An 18,286-nucleotide genomic window follows, 5' to 3' on the forward strand; every position below is an offset into this window, starting at 1 on the left:
AAATATCGTCAATGAACCTTGGAAGATTATCGCGAATTTCGATACCAAAGGAAGTAGAAACAAAAAATCTTACCTGTAGTGTGCCACTTGTGGTAGAGGTACGAAAAGATGCATGGTGGACACCCGAGAATAACACATTTAAATTTAACCCGCCAATTAGTGGATATTATCGAATATTTATTCAATCTATGGCAAATTTTAAAATAATAGCCGCAGGTGGTAAAATTTTTGGTGAATTTTTTAATTATATTATGTACACAGGTTATAATAATTTATTTGTGCTGGAACCACCAGATAGAACCAATATGGGACCAATTGGTTATAGTATAGTTTTCGAATATTTAGCCGAACATATTTCGGATTATGAAAGGTTATTTTTCCCTGTTGATTTGGAATGATAAATAACTAATAAATGACCGCATCGGATTACCGTTACAATCAGGCGCGATCATGGCAGGATTCGTTGCGAAAACAACTTGACGATTATCAAACAAAAATAAATAAATACCAGCGCAAATTAGTTATCATTGACGTTGCAGTGTACGCGGTATCTGCTGTGGTCGCTGGTGCAGGAATAATTCTATCCGCGGTAACAATGATAGCGCCAATCGTAGCAACAATAATAATATCGTCAACAACAGCAATCGCGGGTGTTCTTAATATCATCGCGAAAAAAATATCATCGTGCACAAGTGAAAAGTTATCTTCGTACAAAAGTAAACTAACTAAAATCAATGACGCATACTCGAAATTATCATTGTTACTTTCTGAAAGTCTCAACGATGGTATTATATCCGATCTAGAATTTTCTTCAATGATTAGTATTTACTCGGAGATTGAACAAATGAATATTAATAATGTCCGAGTTAGCCCAGATCGTGACAAACACAACACCGCCGACAACAACGTTAATATCGCTAAGTTCAACGAAACCCGAGTTTAGTATTAATTTTTCAACACCAATTAACGTTAACGAAATTGCATTAACACAGTTGCGTGTCTACAATAGCTGGCCCAATGTTAGATCGAAATCATTTGGTAATTTGATGCCAAATAATTCACTTGTTTTTGCAAATAAAAATAAACCCGATGGAACACCCGATTGGATCGTTGTTGGTATACCAACGGGCAGTTATGAAATTGATCAACTGAATAATGAGTTTACCACTAGAATATCAAATTTAACCGGCGATGCTACTCCGGGAATAAAGATATCTTCACATGATCCAACACTATCGTCAATGATAGAAGTGAAATCACCGTACGTGGTAGATATTTACCAATCATCGATCAGGAATATATTAGGTTGGCCCGAGGTTGCACCTCTGATAAAACCAAAGAAATCGGATGTTATTATTCCAGGTTGGTATGATGAAACCCTTCCAGAACTACCGGAACCAAAAAAGGAAGATTTTACAACCAACGAAGGATGGTATGGAGATATCAAACACAAGCCTCTGATCCACAGCGCCATCAATCTCATGAATAACCACAAAATTAACCTAGTAATATTCGCTTTCACTTTTATTAACGAAAGAATTCTCTCATGGTTGCCTCTTCCTAAAATCCCCCCAGATGTGAAAATCTTCGACGCTACCCACATTAACAGGATAATAGCCCCCATAGACGGTATCTTGGTAAGAAGAACTCTAGACGAGTTTATTCAAGAGCACGAATTACAATTAAATTTATTGCGAGGATCATTTCATGAATGCATCCTAAATAAATCTGGTTCATGTAGCGAAATTATAAAACACGTGAAGATTTTAAATCAACTTGCAAATGATATTGAATATTATCATGATATGTTTATTCAGGCGATAGTCGACGATATATCAATTGCCGACTATGTTCTTCCTATTAGCAAATTCGAGTTGATCAAGAACTCGGGTGAGAAACAAAAATTCATGAGAGTATTTGAATTAACCGAGGAAACACTGCCAGATTTCAAATTTCCCAATTCTGATTTTGATGCGATGAGAAAATCCGTCACTGATACCATCGATGATTTATTTCCGAAATTACATTCCGCATGGACCAAAAAAGTACATTCAGAATTGATTCTTAAACACAATAACGATCCTGACAAAGGTGGACGGCACATATCGCCGGGTATCGTTAATATAACGGAAGTTATCGCGATTTATCTTCACGCGGATGTTGTCGAGGGTAGTTACAATGTTGATGCGTCAGAGTCAAATCAAGCCCATCAGGGTTTTATATTGTATTCATTTTCACCTAGCGCATCTCCCGGTTATTTGATAATCAAGGAGCCAATGAATCCGTTTTACCTGCGATGTCATAATCGATTTTTATCAAGAATAAATTTCAAATTAACGGATCAGAAAGGAAATTTACTTGATATACGAGGAGAAACTGTAAGTATCAATCTTTTGGTGAAATCGTGAGAATCTCTGATTCCTGATTTTTAAATCGCAAGTGAGATTTTCCAAATCTGTCTCCGTGGGAAAAAAATAAATAAAATCCAGGGAAATTTTCAAAATTAATCTTTTTTTTTGTTTTGCGGAGATATTCAATTATTCTTCGTCACTCTCCGAATCAAATATTATTGGTACATAGGAGAATTTGATCCACGAATCAGCATCATAAGAAAATGTTGCGTTGTATTTTCCTTCTGCCACTCGTTTTACTGAATGCGAGTCAATAACGAAATATTTTGCTGCTGCAGACATCGATGTAAACGCGATTTCCTCACCTGTTGCTTGATTCACTGATTTAACAGTCCTCGAATAATTAGGAAATCCACGGTTATTACCAAATCTTGAATTTTCACTCTGGGTTACCGCGCGCAGATTGGAAAGTTTATTGTTAAGTTTATTACCGTCAATGTGGTCGATAACAAGTCCTCTCTCTATTGGTCCTTTGTAGCATTCGAATATAAATCTATGATTCGAATAACATTCTGTTCTTTCATTTCTTTTTTGGACTGTAAATTTGAGATATCCCGAATTACAAATACTACCAACACGTTTCTTTGTTTTGATGTTTCTAACGTTACCATCCTCAGATGCTTCGTAACCTTCGATGATGGGATGCGATTTATATTCACTCATGGGAATCGCTGATTTCATTTCCATATATGATATTCTCTTTGTTTAAATCGAAATTTGCTTTGAAACGATTAATATAATCTTCTTCGCATTTTATTACCGAGGAGGATCTTTTTTCATAATATCTCCGTAACTCACGATATTTTTTCCCTCCACAGGAGAAACATAATCTTGTCTTTCCTCGAATGCCAACTTGACAAACTAAACATCGCTGTGGTCCTTTGTTACCTCGTCGAATTTCGTATATATGAGCGCCACAATATTCACCTCTGCAGGATTTGTTACATGATTTTGTTGATCCAACTGTTATCCACGCGCATTGCTTCATTATATTTAGATATTTGTCTAAAATATAATAATGGATTTATTTGATCTCGATGAGGCAGAATATATCATTCCTGAAGTTGATAGTGCGAAGAAGGAATTTTTTGATGATGGAGCGATTCATGTTTGGTCGACATGGAAAACTAACTTTGTTGATGCTACGATGAATCTGGAGCGAGCGAAGAAGATAATCGAACATATAAAAAACTCACACAAAGAAGAGAGATTTATTTTCGGAATAAAATTTATTGCACAAATGCCCGATGACATTTGGATTATTCGTGATAAACGAGATCCAGTACGTGGCGGTAAGAAAAATGTTGTTCTTGATAAAAATTCGAAACCGGGATTGCTGCTGGGGATTGATGGTCCTTATTATGCTAGGGCGTATCCTTCTAGTGCTGTTGTTTATGGAATTTATCGGCTGAATAATAATCCTGATGTGAAAAATCTACCTGCGATGAGGGAATCGCCGATGATAAACTGCGTAGCTGAGCGAGTTATCGAACATATGAGGAATGCTCGTCGCGGATCCGGTCTAACCCAATTGAGATTGGATAAAATTAATTCATGGGCAAGGACGGTTGTTGATGGCGCATCAATCGATGATGTTGCTGCGTTAAGTAAGAAACTTAAATTTCCTATTACGGTTAAAACACTATCGGGTGAAATATTATATTCATCGCCGTATAATTCTCGAGGAACACCAATCGAAATTGTTGATCATAATTCACATGCGTGGAGTCAGTCGGTAATGATATTCCCGCGAGATCGTGTTGTTAAGTTTTATCCCGTGGAATCTGGGAAAGATAGTTCCGATGCAATGTTTAGATATATCAAACTATTAGCCAAGTCCGATCCAATATCAGTTTGGTTATTTTCCAGCGAAGAAAGATACGATCAATTTATCTTACCACACGGAGATATTTACCGAGATGAAATATTACATGAATCGATGAAAAATATCGCGGAGAAGTATTCGTCAAATCCAGATCGATTACTGACAAATTGCTTTACTGTTCCATCTGTTGCCGCTCACGCCGCGAGAGAAAGAAATTCGTGGAAACCTACAAGAAATGAGTTTCTTAATGATATTCAACTTAGCTGTATCGAATATGGCCATGGAGGATTATGGAATACCAAGTATTATTTCGAAGATATGATTTCCGTTGATATGAGCGCATGCTATCCTGGAAGTTTCCTTGGGTATGGCGATTGTGCAAATTACTTTGCTAAATTCGGTCATCCTACTAACGAGATGACGAGAGTGGCAATTAACGGACCGTTACCTGATTTTGTCATGACCGGATTCGCTCATGTTACTTCATTCGAACTTGCTGAAAATTTGCATAAAATTTGTTATATTTGGTTTGGTCGGCATTTATCTCAGCGAAGATGGGTCCCTACGGTATTATTGAGGTATATGTTGGATTCGTCGATGTTGATATCATTGACGGTAAGTGAAGCGATTATATCGTATAGAAAGCAGACCGAGGTGTGGTTACCCACGGATTGTGAGAACGCGAAAGATATTGGAAGAAAAATAATTGGTAAATTTACTCAAGGAGGATCAGTTGATCATAAACATCGCCACGCTAGGTTATTTATCAATGATGCGGAGATGGATTTTATTATTGCTGATACAGTGTCTCGTGGAATATTTTGCAACAGAGAAAATATTATTATTGATGGAACGAAGTTAGGTACCGTGATCACTTATCTTGATGGAGAATCAGCACAGTATACTCATTTAAGATCATCAATGCTCGCTTATGTAAGTATCAATCTGCTATCAATGATAAATAAATTTTCTGATATCGCGGTAAGGGTTGCAACGGATTCATTTTATATTGATAAGAAATTTCAATGTAGATTGGAAAATTTAATCACCGATGGTTCCTGGGGAACTTGGAGAATAAAAAACGAGGATATTCTAGATTATTGTGAGGACGCGGATGTGGAAGATTACGATAAGTTTCATAAAGATAAATACGATGAAGTATCAACGGCCGCATCCGCGTTCGATCCAATTTCACGAAATAAATTTGTTTACCTAAATGGTCCTGGTGGTAGTGGTAAAACAACACGAGCAATAAACTTATTTTCAAATTCTGATATGATCGTGTTAACTCCAACTCACAGATTAGCGAGAGAAATAAAACAACGTGGCGTTAATTCTTGTACGTATCATAGTTATTTCAAGTATAGCGGTGGATTGTGGGATTCAGCTCGAATGGGAAACAAATATATCAACAAGATTATAATATTTGATGAAATTTGCACGGTAAATTTAGTTATACTAAAATTATTCCTGAGTTGGCTAGAAGAAAAAAATACCGCTGTAATAATGTGCGGAGATCACGGCCAACCTGATCCTATTGATGGCGAATCTCCTCATAGATGGCTTAGAAATTTTGTGGATTATTATGAAGAGATTGATGCTGATTATAGATCTAATGATATTTTACTGACCGAGTTTAAAAAAATGATTAGGTTGCAACCTAATAAGTTTCAATGTGATGTGATGAGAAAAATAATCAACGAGACTTCGATGGATAATTTTCTAACCTTGTGGCGTCCGGATCATTTGATCGTTGCTAGCAGAAAAATTATTCGCGATGCTATTCAGGAAATGCTATTCAAGCTTCACTGTGAGAAATTTCCAACGCTGCAGGTGCCGTTGTGTTATAGGCCAACTGATACTAGGAAACAAAATATCAATGTTATTTTGCCATGTGGAGAAGAAAAAATATTAGTTTTGAATGATATTATTTTCGTTGATATTAATCTTGTCAATGATGCAATAAATGCAGAAAGATCGCCATGGAAACTCGGATACGCAACAACGATACATTCATCGCAGGGATTAACAGTAGATGGCCAGGTCTGGATCGTCGATGATAGAATTTCCTGGTCAAATTTAGTTTATCTGGCCGTGTCTCGAGTAAGAAAATTATCTCAGTTAGGTAGAATTAAATTTCACATTAACGACGATGGTGGTAATTGAGTATCCTTTGGTATTATTTGTAATTCTTCTTTGGTAAATCCGCGTTGTGGTGCTAGTGAATCTAGAAAATAAACTGCTGGCCTTCCTGATGATCTTGTTACAGCTGATATTTTATGTGTCGTAACACTCCAGTTTGGATCGGTTGCTCTTTTTCTGCCACCCTCGGCTTCTCCCTCCTTATATAAATACCTTACAATAACGCTACCTAGCACAGGCGGAATTGTGGAACTTCGCTTTAGTGGTATATTTGGTTTTGTAATTGCAGTTGCGGGTTTCATTGATATTGTTCGTGTTACTTCGTTATTTAGCGCATTAATCACGTGAGGTAATCTTGTTACCCAATCGCGAGATCGTTTATCTTGGATAAATTCTCTCGCGTACTGATATCCGAATAATCGTTCTGCAAGAGTTTTATTGAATCTCTCAACGATAGCTTGATTGTGATGAACACCTACAATACCGCGACGGATTTTAACATTATTCTTTTTCATCAGTGAAGTAACCGCGCCAAGAAATTCTCGACCTGGATCAACCTGGAGAAGCTTCGGCCATGTTAATGGAGATCGTGAATAAATTTCGCTAAACGCCTTAGCAATATCTGTTGCTGTTTTATTCGATAACGGTTCCGCTTCCTTGTATCTGCTAGCAATATCAACAACCGTCAGAACATATTTGTATGTAACTCCGTCAACGGTATCGTAAGGAAGAAACATAAGATCAGCCTGATGGACTTCATTAGGGACGCTGACAGAGAAACTCGCATATGATATTTTCTTAGGCGGAGGAAGATAAATTTGCCAGACTGCTTGCCTCGATAGCCACGATTCAGCGACAGATTGCTTTACTTTTGCTGCCTTAGCAAGTTTGGCTATTGCTGATTTTCCTCGCCAAAATCCTCGCGGAGAATAATATATTTGCTCCATTATAAATTACCAGCACCTAGTACTAATTTACCTTTCATTGCTCCTTTTATCAACCAAGTTGCCAATTTCTCTTTGAAATTTTTATCAGGAATAGCATCTATTGCGTGAATTAATTTAATATCAGCGAGATGTCTTTGTTGTAAATCTCCGCTGCGATATGCAAGATCGTGATAGTAGCATGCGTTATCGATAGCGTTTACTGGATCCTCGCCAGGATTTGGTTGATTATTATCGTTAAGTCTTATATCTAATCTTGTACCAGGTCCGCAGTAATTATATCCTGGTAAATGTTTCTCTCCGGGATATTTCGCCCAGGGAGTTCCAGGTAGATTTGTTAAGGAGGTTGCGATGTCTCCTCCGGTTCTACTTTTTTTTTTACAAATCTAAACTTAATTGTCTTGCAAACTTCACATTCTCCCTTGATTGCATTTCTGTTGTTGCGTGTAACGACTTCGATTGGATTTATCGTAGCAGTTCGAGTGCGACACTTAACACAATATGAATCCATAATATTCTAATAACATGAATGTAATTGATTTTTCAGCCACAAAGAAACGCGAGCAAGTAAAGCACACCGAAGCATTACCAAATTCGATAAGAATGATAATCATTGGACCATCTGGTTCTGGAAAAACGCAATTGTTGCTAAATTTGATAATGAGATGGCTAAAATGGGATAAATTGTATTTGGTTGCACCATCTGTTGATGATCAGCGATGTTATAAAGTACTAAAGGAATTTAGCGATAAAACTGAGGATGGCACAATAGAATTTATAACGGACATCAATGAAACTCCATCAGTGGAAAGTTTAGATGGTGATGCTAATAATCTTGTTGTTTTCGATGATGTGATGCTGGATAAGCAAACTAACCCAGCTAGGATATTCTCGCGTGGCCGACACAAGAACACCGATGTGATTTACGTGACGCAGCGATATACGCAAATTCCAAAGGTTATTAGAGATAATTGTAATATTTTATCGGTATTTAATGGCGTTGATACTCACACGCTGAGAAATATCCATCAAACCTGGTGCAACGGTGATATGGACATAAATAAGTTTAAAAATTTCTTTAGTCACGCTCAGGCAACACCGCACGGATTTGTCACGATTAATCTTCATGATCCGCGTAGTAGATATCGAATCGGTCTTGATCAGATTTACTCATAAAATTGCAAACCAAATTCAATTATGGCACAAACAAATTTTACAATACCCCCCCCAAAAATGCTGTTTTTTTTTATGCCTGAAAATACACTTTGGGTTGAAATTTTGCGGATTATTTTTCGTAGGAGGTTTTATTTTTGAAATCTGAGGCTTCTACGGATAAATGTTTGGTAGGAGGGTTAAATTTATCTGAGCCACCTGGTCTGTACGCCCTCCCTGCTGCTTGTGGGGTACTAATTTCTGGGAACGAAATATGACCCAAGCTGAAATCCGAAGCGAGCTTTCACGCTCGAATACCCAGCCCCAACCCGCTGAATTCAATTTTAAATTATACTATTTTTAGCTGAAGTACGAAATGTATTTACGGTTCTAAGAAAATAAATATATATTAACTGATCACGACATTATATAACCTGAATTAGGAATGATCGTAAAGATTTTGTTTTACATCTACAGTAACTGCAAATAGCTGTCTTGCATAGAAGCAGCTAAACACTTTCTAAGTACACTTATGCTGAATATATATAACTCATTTTAAAGTATTCAGAATATATAATTAACGTGTTGATGATTGATGAATGGACCTGTTACTATTGTACAAAATATTTGCATGTTTTTATAAGAAATTGATTGCTAATAAATGCATAAATGATTCATTTCTCATCGATTCTGGCAGGTTTTGACATGCAAATCAGTGTTAAATAAATATACTTAATAAACAAAATATTCTAATTATTTAATCAAAGATGCAAAACAAACCTCAAGTTTAATTGGCACTATAATTATGCATATTGAGCACAGTACTCAACTGATGTCACAAGCTTGCACCTACATCTTGAGCTATTCACATTAGGTAGCCCGGCTCTTTCTGTAGAGATCTCATTTTGGTGGAAATTGTCAATACTTTCTGTTCCAGTAAATGAATGTGCAACAATTCATATCAAAATAAGATTACCTATTGCATAACATAACAGTCAGGTCTACCTTTAATTCATTGCATTCCTAAGAAACCTTTTGTTTTTCAGGAAGAGGATTACTACCTTGCGCCGTGCATGCTCCGTCAGACAATGCCAAAAGAAATTATCTTCCCTGAATCAAATCCTCAGATGGACAGCACATCGGTACTTTGTTTTGTATCAATGGGGAAGTTTCTACCAACACCTATATTCCACAGGTTGATTGCCGCCTGTGTATTACACTGGCAAATTGCCACACAGAAGCAGAAGACTCTGATATTCTGTGGCTGTTGTGTGTTTGACATTGACCATCATCACAGATTAACCCTGTACTTCAGGGAATACATAATCTTTGCTCAAGTTGCAATAATGGGAGTCAAAGATATGTGCAAGTCTTCAAAACTTTGCAGTGAAGCCAGAAGATTCATCATTGAAAACCTCAAGGAGATAGTCGGAACCTTGGGCCAGAGCCTGCAGCTCGAGCCACATATAAAGTGCCCTGATTCTGCCGCAGACAGTCTCGACGGCCTGATTCCACTGTCCCTGCTGCAGAATAATGAAAACGTAGCCTGCCATTCCCATGACAAGAGTTATGTACTTGTTTCACAAGAACTTGTTAAATTCTGGTTTGAGGATGAGGTGAGTACACGGAAATATTTCTATAAATATCTGCCAAAAAGAGAAGCATTTAGACTCCAGCAAATAATTTGCTGTTAGAGGTAAATAATTAGTAAGGAAGTAAACCATACTGTGCAGCAGATAGTCTTTATCAGATTGAGACGAATACGTTTATGCACTGATTGCTATAGAACTGTTCCATTTGGTAACTTGTTAGTAGATAACACCCATCGTATATTCATGCAACACAAGTGGCTACAAAACTGCTCAGTGCAGTAACATTTTAGAGGGTAACACTCAGTCTCTATACCTAGTGTCAGCTATGCTTGATATGATATAAAAATGCAAATAAAAAGTAAGAACAAGTTAGTCCTTCCATTCTGTAAAATATATACAAGTTAAAATCTGAATATTATTGGCCAACGTTGTAATATTGTCTCAGCAGCGTTGGAGGACATAAAAGTGGTAAATATCAAGAAGAACAGAAATTAAATAAACTAGTTAAGTATGGAAATGTCATTTAGGAGTATTTTAATTTACTATTTAATTTACTAATGTAAGTGAGAGACACAATTTTACATGTCATGCCATTTAAATAATTCAAAGTAATAATACAAATCCATAATGAACTTATAAATAATACTTTCGTTGCTTTTTAGGAACATTCTGTTGATGGATGTAAGTATATATTTATCTCATTATATACTTTAACCAGGGTATACTTAATGAGAATCCCTATTCGAATCATCTTTCTTTCTAAAATGTTAACATTATTTATTTTCGCTCATTTTTGGAAATAGTTTAGCATTTGACCTTGCATGATTGAGTCATTGTCATTCGTCAACATGTTTTATTTTCAACTTATTCTCGAAAGGTACTAAATCACTCAGAAAGACTCTTTGAACGGTATGTGTCCTTTAAAGATGCAATAGGCTTTTTTGAATATTGCACTGCAATGGTGTTTTGTGACAAGTACATATGGTATTTAGCATACAACGTAACCATATAAACCTAACGAAACTGGTAACCATGCTAAACTTTTCTCATATTTTTTAATACATCTCACCTTCAAACAATCTACACTTCGCATGCAGGCTCTTCTCACCATTTGTGGTCACAAAGCATTAAATAAGGATCAGTAGTGATTATATAAGTTTTTGCGATGCTGTCATCCATAGCAATGTTGAATCAAATTGTGTCTAAAGATCATGGATACTGCTTGAATTCAACAGGTTCTCAATCACGGCAGTGCATTTATGTGATACTATTTATCTGTGTATGACGATTGTGGTTATTAATAACAGGTGGTCCCCATAGCAGAGGTCGCTCAAATCAGGTTTTAATGTGTAACACAAACAAAGAGTGTGCTATTATCTACATGAACTTTTAAGGCCTCAAAGATAAATATAATATTTTTAATGTTTAGGTGATGCTGATTGTACACATGCAGCATTATTTGACTCAGGCAACTGCCACATACCTTTTACACTTCAGTGAATCCGTAGACCCTTGACGATTAAATGTGCTTATTGGATCTTATTCATATTAAGGCCATCAAATTTAACATGATCAGACATTATGACCACACCACCTTCTTCAGCGTCTTAACACTTGTATACAGACAAGCCTTGGTGTCTTAAAACTGCTTCGTTTCTTTATCACACATATGTAATTATTTTGAGTTCTGGCCTCAAGATCCAACAACTGTGGGGTGAAGTGAAGGAGGGCATACCCACTTTGAATGCGAACCGTTTAGTTATATTATTGCAAATCAATTTAATTTCAGTCTAACATAAATAATCATTCTGTAGTTTGTCATGGCATTTGATCCTCTAGTAGATGGTTTTGAAGTTCGATTAGGGCACTGGTATTTTATCACACATTGCAGCACTCCTTCTTTAGAGTTTTACTTGAGTGATATAAAAGACACAATATTTGCAAACTGCTTTGCAAGAAATGCTTATCCATTCTAGTTCATACCTTTTAGTGCAGCACTGTACCATGAGGAGGATTTCATTTTTAAAACATCGATTACGACATTATGATAATTTGTATTACATCATTAGCTATATTTTATTCACGTTTATTGATATTCGTATTAAGTTGAATGATGTATAATTGGGTATAAATTAAACAGCACGAGTTAAATCCTACTAAAATCAAATATTACATTTTGATAGACAAACATTTAAACCAAAATTTATATTTTTAAACGGTGCACTCTCTATTTTGGAATATTTATATATTCAGCTCTTTACGCAATTTTTCTGTCTTCCAGCTGCCCCTGGTCCTGTCACATCCCCACCAACCAGTGACACTGACAGGTTCATGTGCATTGCATATCTCTTGGTCGATGTTGGATCACAGGTCCTAAGAAAACTGTTCCTCCATCACACAGTAAGTCCAGCCTGCACACTAGATCAGTATCTCGTCAACAACAGGAAATCTCTAGACAAACTTCACAGTAGAAACATACTCAGACAGTTACAGATGGACATGCTGTTTCCACCGAGTGGAATCAGTACCAGCCTGGAGACCTATGATATTACCCTTCTGTCAGCGCTGTTTAGAAACATTGTTCCTACACTAAATAAGACGGAAACGAAATTGATACAATCTTTGAGAGGAGATAGAAACGAAATTTATGGACATGCCAGCTCTTGCCAGATGAATAGCACTGATTTCCAGACGTATTGGAACAGTGTCAGTTCTACACTGAATGCTCTATGTAAGCAGTGTTGTGATCCTGTTTTTGAAAATGACATATTGTTGGAAATTCAGCGCATTCAGGTTACAGCAGTCCCTGCTGGATCCTACCGCGATATACTCAAAACTTGGTTCAGCAGGATTGAAACAGTTGAAGATGAATTACTCGATATGAAAACAAGATTGGAAACTCTAGAATCAAAGGCAACATCTTAAAGCGAGACATAAAGTAACATGCGCCTCAGTTGAAACTAATTAAAAACTATGCAGCAAGCATACATACTCTTAAAACACAATCTGAACATAATGAGATATAAACAGACTTGCTCTTGAAATAATGCAGTGTCGATCTTTTCCGAAAGGTGAACCAGAAAATGCACTTAACTGAAACAAGCATCTTAGCAAAATATATTCTTAAACGATCTTTTGAGGAATGATATCAGACAAGATGGTCACCAACACACCTTCCCATGAATAAAACAAATGCTCTCAGACAAATGATTCACAAAAAAGCTTTCAGTATTTGAAACAAATATTTCAGTAAAGTGTGTCTGGAATATAAATATGTTCAAAGTGAATTAAAGTACAGTGATCACTACATAATGCAATATATATGTACAATTGAATCGAAGTAACTGTGCCATAAAGGTTTTACATTCTTAAGTCACAAAGATCAAGATGGATTTGAACAATTTATAAATATCTTGGCATCCTAGACTCTGACTTGATCGTTTATTTCACCTTCAAACCTAAACGGTTATCATTTAAACCGATAGATTTATTCCTATGATCCTAACAGTTTATGTCACCCTAAGAAATAAGTGATGCTAATAATTGTTTCTTTGACTTGAAATTTAGTCCGCTTCTTCGTGCAAAGTATGGAAACAATTAAGTGCATTCCATAATTTTAGCTTTGAATAATGTAAAATGTATTTCTTTATACCAATAATGATTGCTTGACAAATTATTAGCTGTAAATAAAAAATACATTTACGTATATCCATTATAATGTCACCAGTTATAATCGATATACATTCCCCATCATTTTAGGAACACATATTCTTATTGAAATTATCCGAACTTAGAATGAGGTATATTGTGTGTGTAATTTTGAATTTATATAATTTGTCCCTTTTCATGTTATCCTGTGATCTCTCAGCCGTTCGAGTCATTTATCTGTCTATTGCCAAATTTGTTTCCGCATGCAGGTTGTCCACCATTAACATTTGCACTTACCAAACTTTGTGCATGGTTTGCACAATTAGGGTAAAAAAGAATCATATCGATTTAGGACCCTAAAGTTTAAAGGTGAAAGTTACTGGGACTGAAACTTGTTTCTGCGTAATAACCCAAGCATGTGCATTTTACAAGACTCTGAGAATGCTTTAATTTGAGGGTTAAAAGTTAAAAGGTTATGGTCGCTTTCCAGGGATTGAAATGTGAGACTTTTGCCGATATCAAATCCAGTTTCTCTTCCAAATTAGAGGTAAAAGATATTCCAAATCAAAGGTTACTATACTAACTTTGGGAGAAAACCTACCACAGTCTATGCAGTTTGGGTTCTTAAGGGTCAAAGTAACCTGCTCTGTTATTTGATAGGGTCCATGTCAGAAAACAGCGAAGTCAATGTATAAAGTTTAAAGTTTTCATGTTCAATATAGTCACCTTCAACTAAAGGTTTTGCATATTTTCATGTCAGATGACTGACATATTGACAAATACAGTTGTTTCGTAACATCAAATGACATACTCGTAAATAGATTCACAAGCATTGATTGTCAATATATATATATATATATATATATATATATATATATATATATATATATATATATATATGTATATATATATATATATATATATAATTTATTTTATTAGTAATGGACCTGGACAAATCATAATGTGCTCCTGACTGTGCTTTAAAAAGTTAATTGTACACAGTTTTAGCTCAATTCGCCATAAAGCCAAATGAGCTTATGGACTGACCCTGGGTACATTGTCTGTCTTTCCAAGTGCTCCAGCCTGTTGCAACTGTTTGTTACCATTATGTTAGTCATATTTCTTATCTGATTTCACTAGAACTTGACATATGGGTCTATGTCATCAAAACATCAATACATATATATAAAGATAAACAGTTTTATCAACATTTGTATTATGTATAATGCACACTTATTAGAGATATAGAAAATAAATAAATAAATAAATAAATAAATAGAAGAAAACAATATATATATATATATATATATATATATATATATATATATATATATATATATATATATATATATATATCTTGATATAATCTTGACAAATGTTAAACAAGCTATCAGAACTCAATTTATATAAGAAAAAATATGGTGTGCATAATGCTTACTATAAAGTATTTTATAAATAATTAATCATATTATATTGAGAATTAATTTATAAATTCACTTTCATTATTAAAGAATTGGTAAACTTATTTTTATGATATTAGATTATACTTTTGCCAATTCAATTTTTCTGCAAAAAAAAATATGAAAATATTCCTATCTAATTGTAAACAGGGGACATATTTAAAAAAAAAATAATAAAAAATAAAAAAAATAATTAATGAATGTCATATAGTGTTTTTTAATTTAGACCTTTTGGATATACCTTATTAAGACGGTGAATCCAATAAGTTTCCGTTAGCAGAAGTTCCATTTCAGAAACAGCTTTAACAGTAGGTTGGAAGGAAAAATCTTGCAATTTATGAGACATTTTGTTAAAATGTGCGGCAACATGTGATGAAAATGATTGATCGATATAATTTTTTTTATATCTGATCTATGTTGGTTCATACGTTAGGATATTTGTTGACTGGTTTGTCCAACATATTGGATGCCACATTGTTTGCATGTTATCAAATAAATAACATTTGATGTTGCACAATTAATATCACAACGCATATTAAAAGTTTATTTCGTATTGTTACTATTGAAAGAAGTATTTTCATTAATAAATGAACAGTATGAACGTCTAGGTCGATTACACATAGTTGATGATCCTATTTTATATGATGGTTTTTCTAATTTGGAATTAGTTAGGAAATCTTTAAGATTATTAGTCCTTCTCTTAGCAAGTGTGGGTTTGCTATCCTGTAGCGATTTAACACTTGCTTTGCATGATAAGTTTAATAAATCCCAATATCTTACCTATATTAGGCAAACTTGGATTATATTCAATAACAAAAGGAATGATATCTTCATTTCTACTTTTGATTTTATATTGTAAAGATTCAAGCTGTGTAAGAGAAGATACTTTTTGGAAAGCAGTATTAATGATGTCAATAGGGTAATTTCTATTTAAAAAATGCTGACCTAACTCTATCAAAGATGATTTAAAAACAGCATCATCCGAAATAATTCTTCTGTATCTTTTGCTTGACCATATGGTATCCCATTTTTACATGATTTAGGATGGCATGAAGAATATTCTACATAAATTGATGAATATTTGTGTTTTTAACATGAACCATGGTAGTAATGTCATTATTTTCATTTTTCACGACATCTACGTCCAAAAATGAAACTTTAGTTTTAAAGACATTGAATGTAAATTTTATTGTTGGATGTAATTTGTTTAAATTGTCTATAAAGTAATAAAGGTCTTCTAATGAATAACTCCAAATCACAAAGATATCGTCTAAAAACCTTAACCATACATCCAGTTTTAAGAGGCATTTATTTAGAAAATAAATTTACACATTATACGTGTTGGTGTTGTTTATTTTATAATATATATATATATATATATATATATATATATATATATATATATATATATATATATATATATATATATATATATATATATATATATATATATATATATATATAGTTCTATACAAGGTTACTAAGTATCAGCAGTACAATACATCCAAATGTTCACTGCTTTCCTTTTCTGGGACGCAAGGTCTCCAGTGTAGGATAATATTCTCTCTTCCAATTGTACAATTAGTAATTGTACTCACAGAATTTAAACAGAATAAGGAAAAACAGTATGATTCCAGTCTGACTCCTTAATCTTAGCCAACATACTATATATCCCTCAGACCTCTTCGGTAGGCTAGTGGTTAGAGCGTCCGCCTCGAATGCAGGAGGTCGCAGATTCGAACTCCGGCCGAGTCATACCAAGACTTATACAAGTGGTATTAACAGCTGCCTCGCTAGAGTTTAGTGTTAGGACTGGTCGGCTTGGTGTCGGGATAATGTGACTGGGTAGGCCAGCATGATACATGTCTTCCGCATGATGCCCCAGTGCTAGACATCAATTTAAACTGACTCATTGTATACACTGTAGCGATATGCCTGAAAAATTCTTAAAGCTGTAGCAAACATCCAAATCATACACACACACAATATCTCTGTCTCTCTCTCTCTCTCTTTCATTTGATTATCATGCGAGTTCACGTGCTGTTGTTTAACATGTTTTCAGTCAATCATTCCTCTGGTTCTATTGACCATTTTGTATTTGCATCATTTCAGTTCTTTTTTTTTTGTTTTTTTCTTCCAGTCTTTTAGATCTCTACACCTTGCTTAGTCAGGTCATGCTTGTATTAACTGTTTTCTTGTTGATACCTGTGTCAGAAGAAGTATCAGCTACCCTTATCTATCTCCCAGTTGTTTTGTTTCGTAAATTACTTTTTTGAGCGAGATAATGTCTCAAGGAGTGTGTAAATGTGAGCATAATAAGGTTCTGATAGGCACTCGCCCCATCTGTCTAATGAGTACTAATTGTGTACACAAAACGGATATATTCAGTGTTAACCTTTGTCGAATGCTGTATGGACTTGCTGAATGTCGCTGAATTTATCAGCTAAGGAAGAAAGGACCCTCTTCCTCATTCTCATTCTATACTACCACTCTGTTCCCCGGAGGGATCTTGATCGTACGAGGGAAATCCACTTATTCTGTGTGGCAGGAACCTAAAGCGACTTCCCTGGCTTGGACATGACCAAATGATAAGGATTCCTCGCAATGAATCCAACGGCATCAGTGCCGGTAAAGGATGAGCTGCACGCTGCAAATAAGAGTAAAGCATCGCCTTTCCAGCATATATGAGTAGGGATCTCTCACGCCAAGCATAACATTGGTGACTGACATAGCCATTAGCATAACATCGGTGACTGAAATAGCTATTAGAGTCTTCCGGATGACAGGGAAGATAAGTGATCTTGTTCCGATAGCTTCACGGTGGGTTCTTCCATCAAGTCTTTTTGTCGGTGAACCGAACGTTGACCGATCACCAGACTTAGGGCACAGGTAAATTACTGTTCACCGGGATGCGATTATCGGTCCCTGGTCACAGCAATGCTCTTTGAGAAAATGGACAGCGAGTTTGATTGTCGGCCAGGCATCCCCTCCTCCTCTTTCCTGTGATCCAGTCCAATAACTATGGGATTTAGGGACACCCCTAATACCTGGCTGTCTCTTCCTTATTTGCAAGGCAAGAGGGACGTGACATGCCACGGACCAGCTCCCTCAC

At 35.4% G+C, this 18,286-nt stretch overlaps 1 protein-coding gene across 1 annotated transcript in view; it reads left to right on the forward strand.

Annotated features, from left to right (window-relative positions):
• Positions 1-16,511, forward strand: part of LOC149789973 (uncharacterized) — a 101,360-nt gene extending 84,849 nt beyond the window's left edge. The window contains exons 12-14 of the mRNA XM_089973149.1: positions 9,521-10,090; positions 10,729-10,747; positions 12,348-16,511. Coding sequence (XP_089829275.1) covers positions 9,521-10,090; positions 10,729-10,747; positions 12,348-12,991 — 1,233 coding nt within the window. The 3' untranslated portion in view covers positions 12,992-16,511. The remainder of the gene's footprint in view (positions 1-9,520; positions 10,091-10,728; positions 10,748-12,347) is intronic.
• The last annotated feature ends 1,775 nt before the right edge of the window (positions 16,512-18,286 follow it).

This window comes from Sinohyriopsis cumingii, chromosome 10 (assembly GCF_028554795.1).
Source record: "Sinohyriopsis cumingii isolate HCF-2022 chromosome 10, ASM2855479v2, whole genome shotgun sequence".
NCBI lineage: Eukaryota > Metazoa > Mollusca > Bivalvia > Unionida > Unionidae > Sinohyriopsis > Sinohyriopsis cumingii.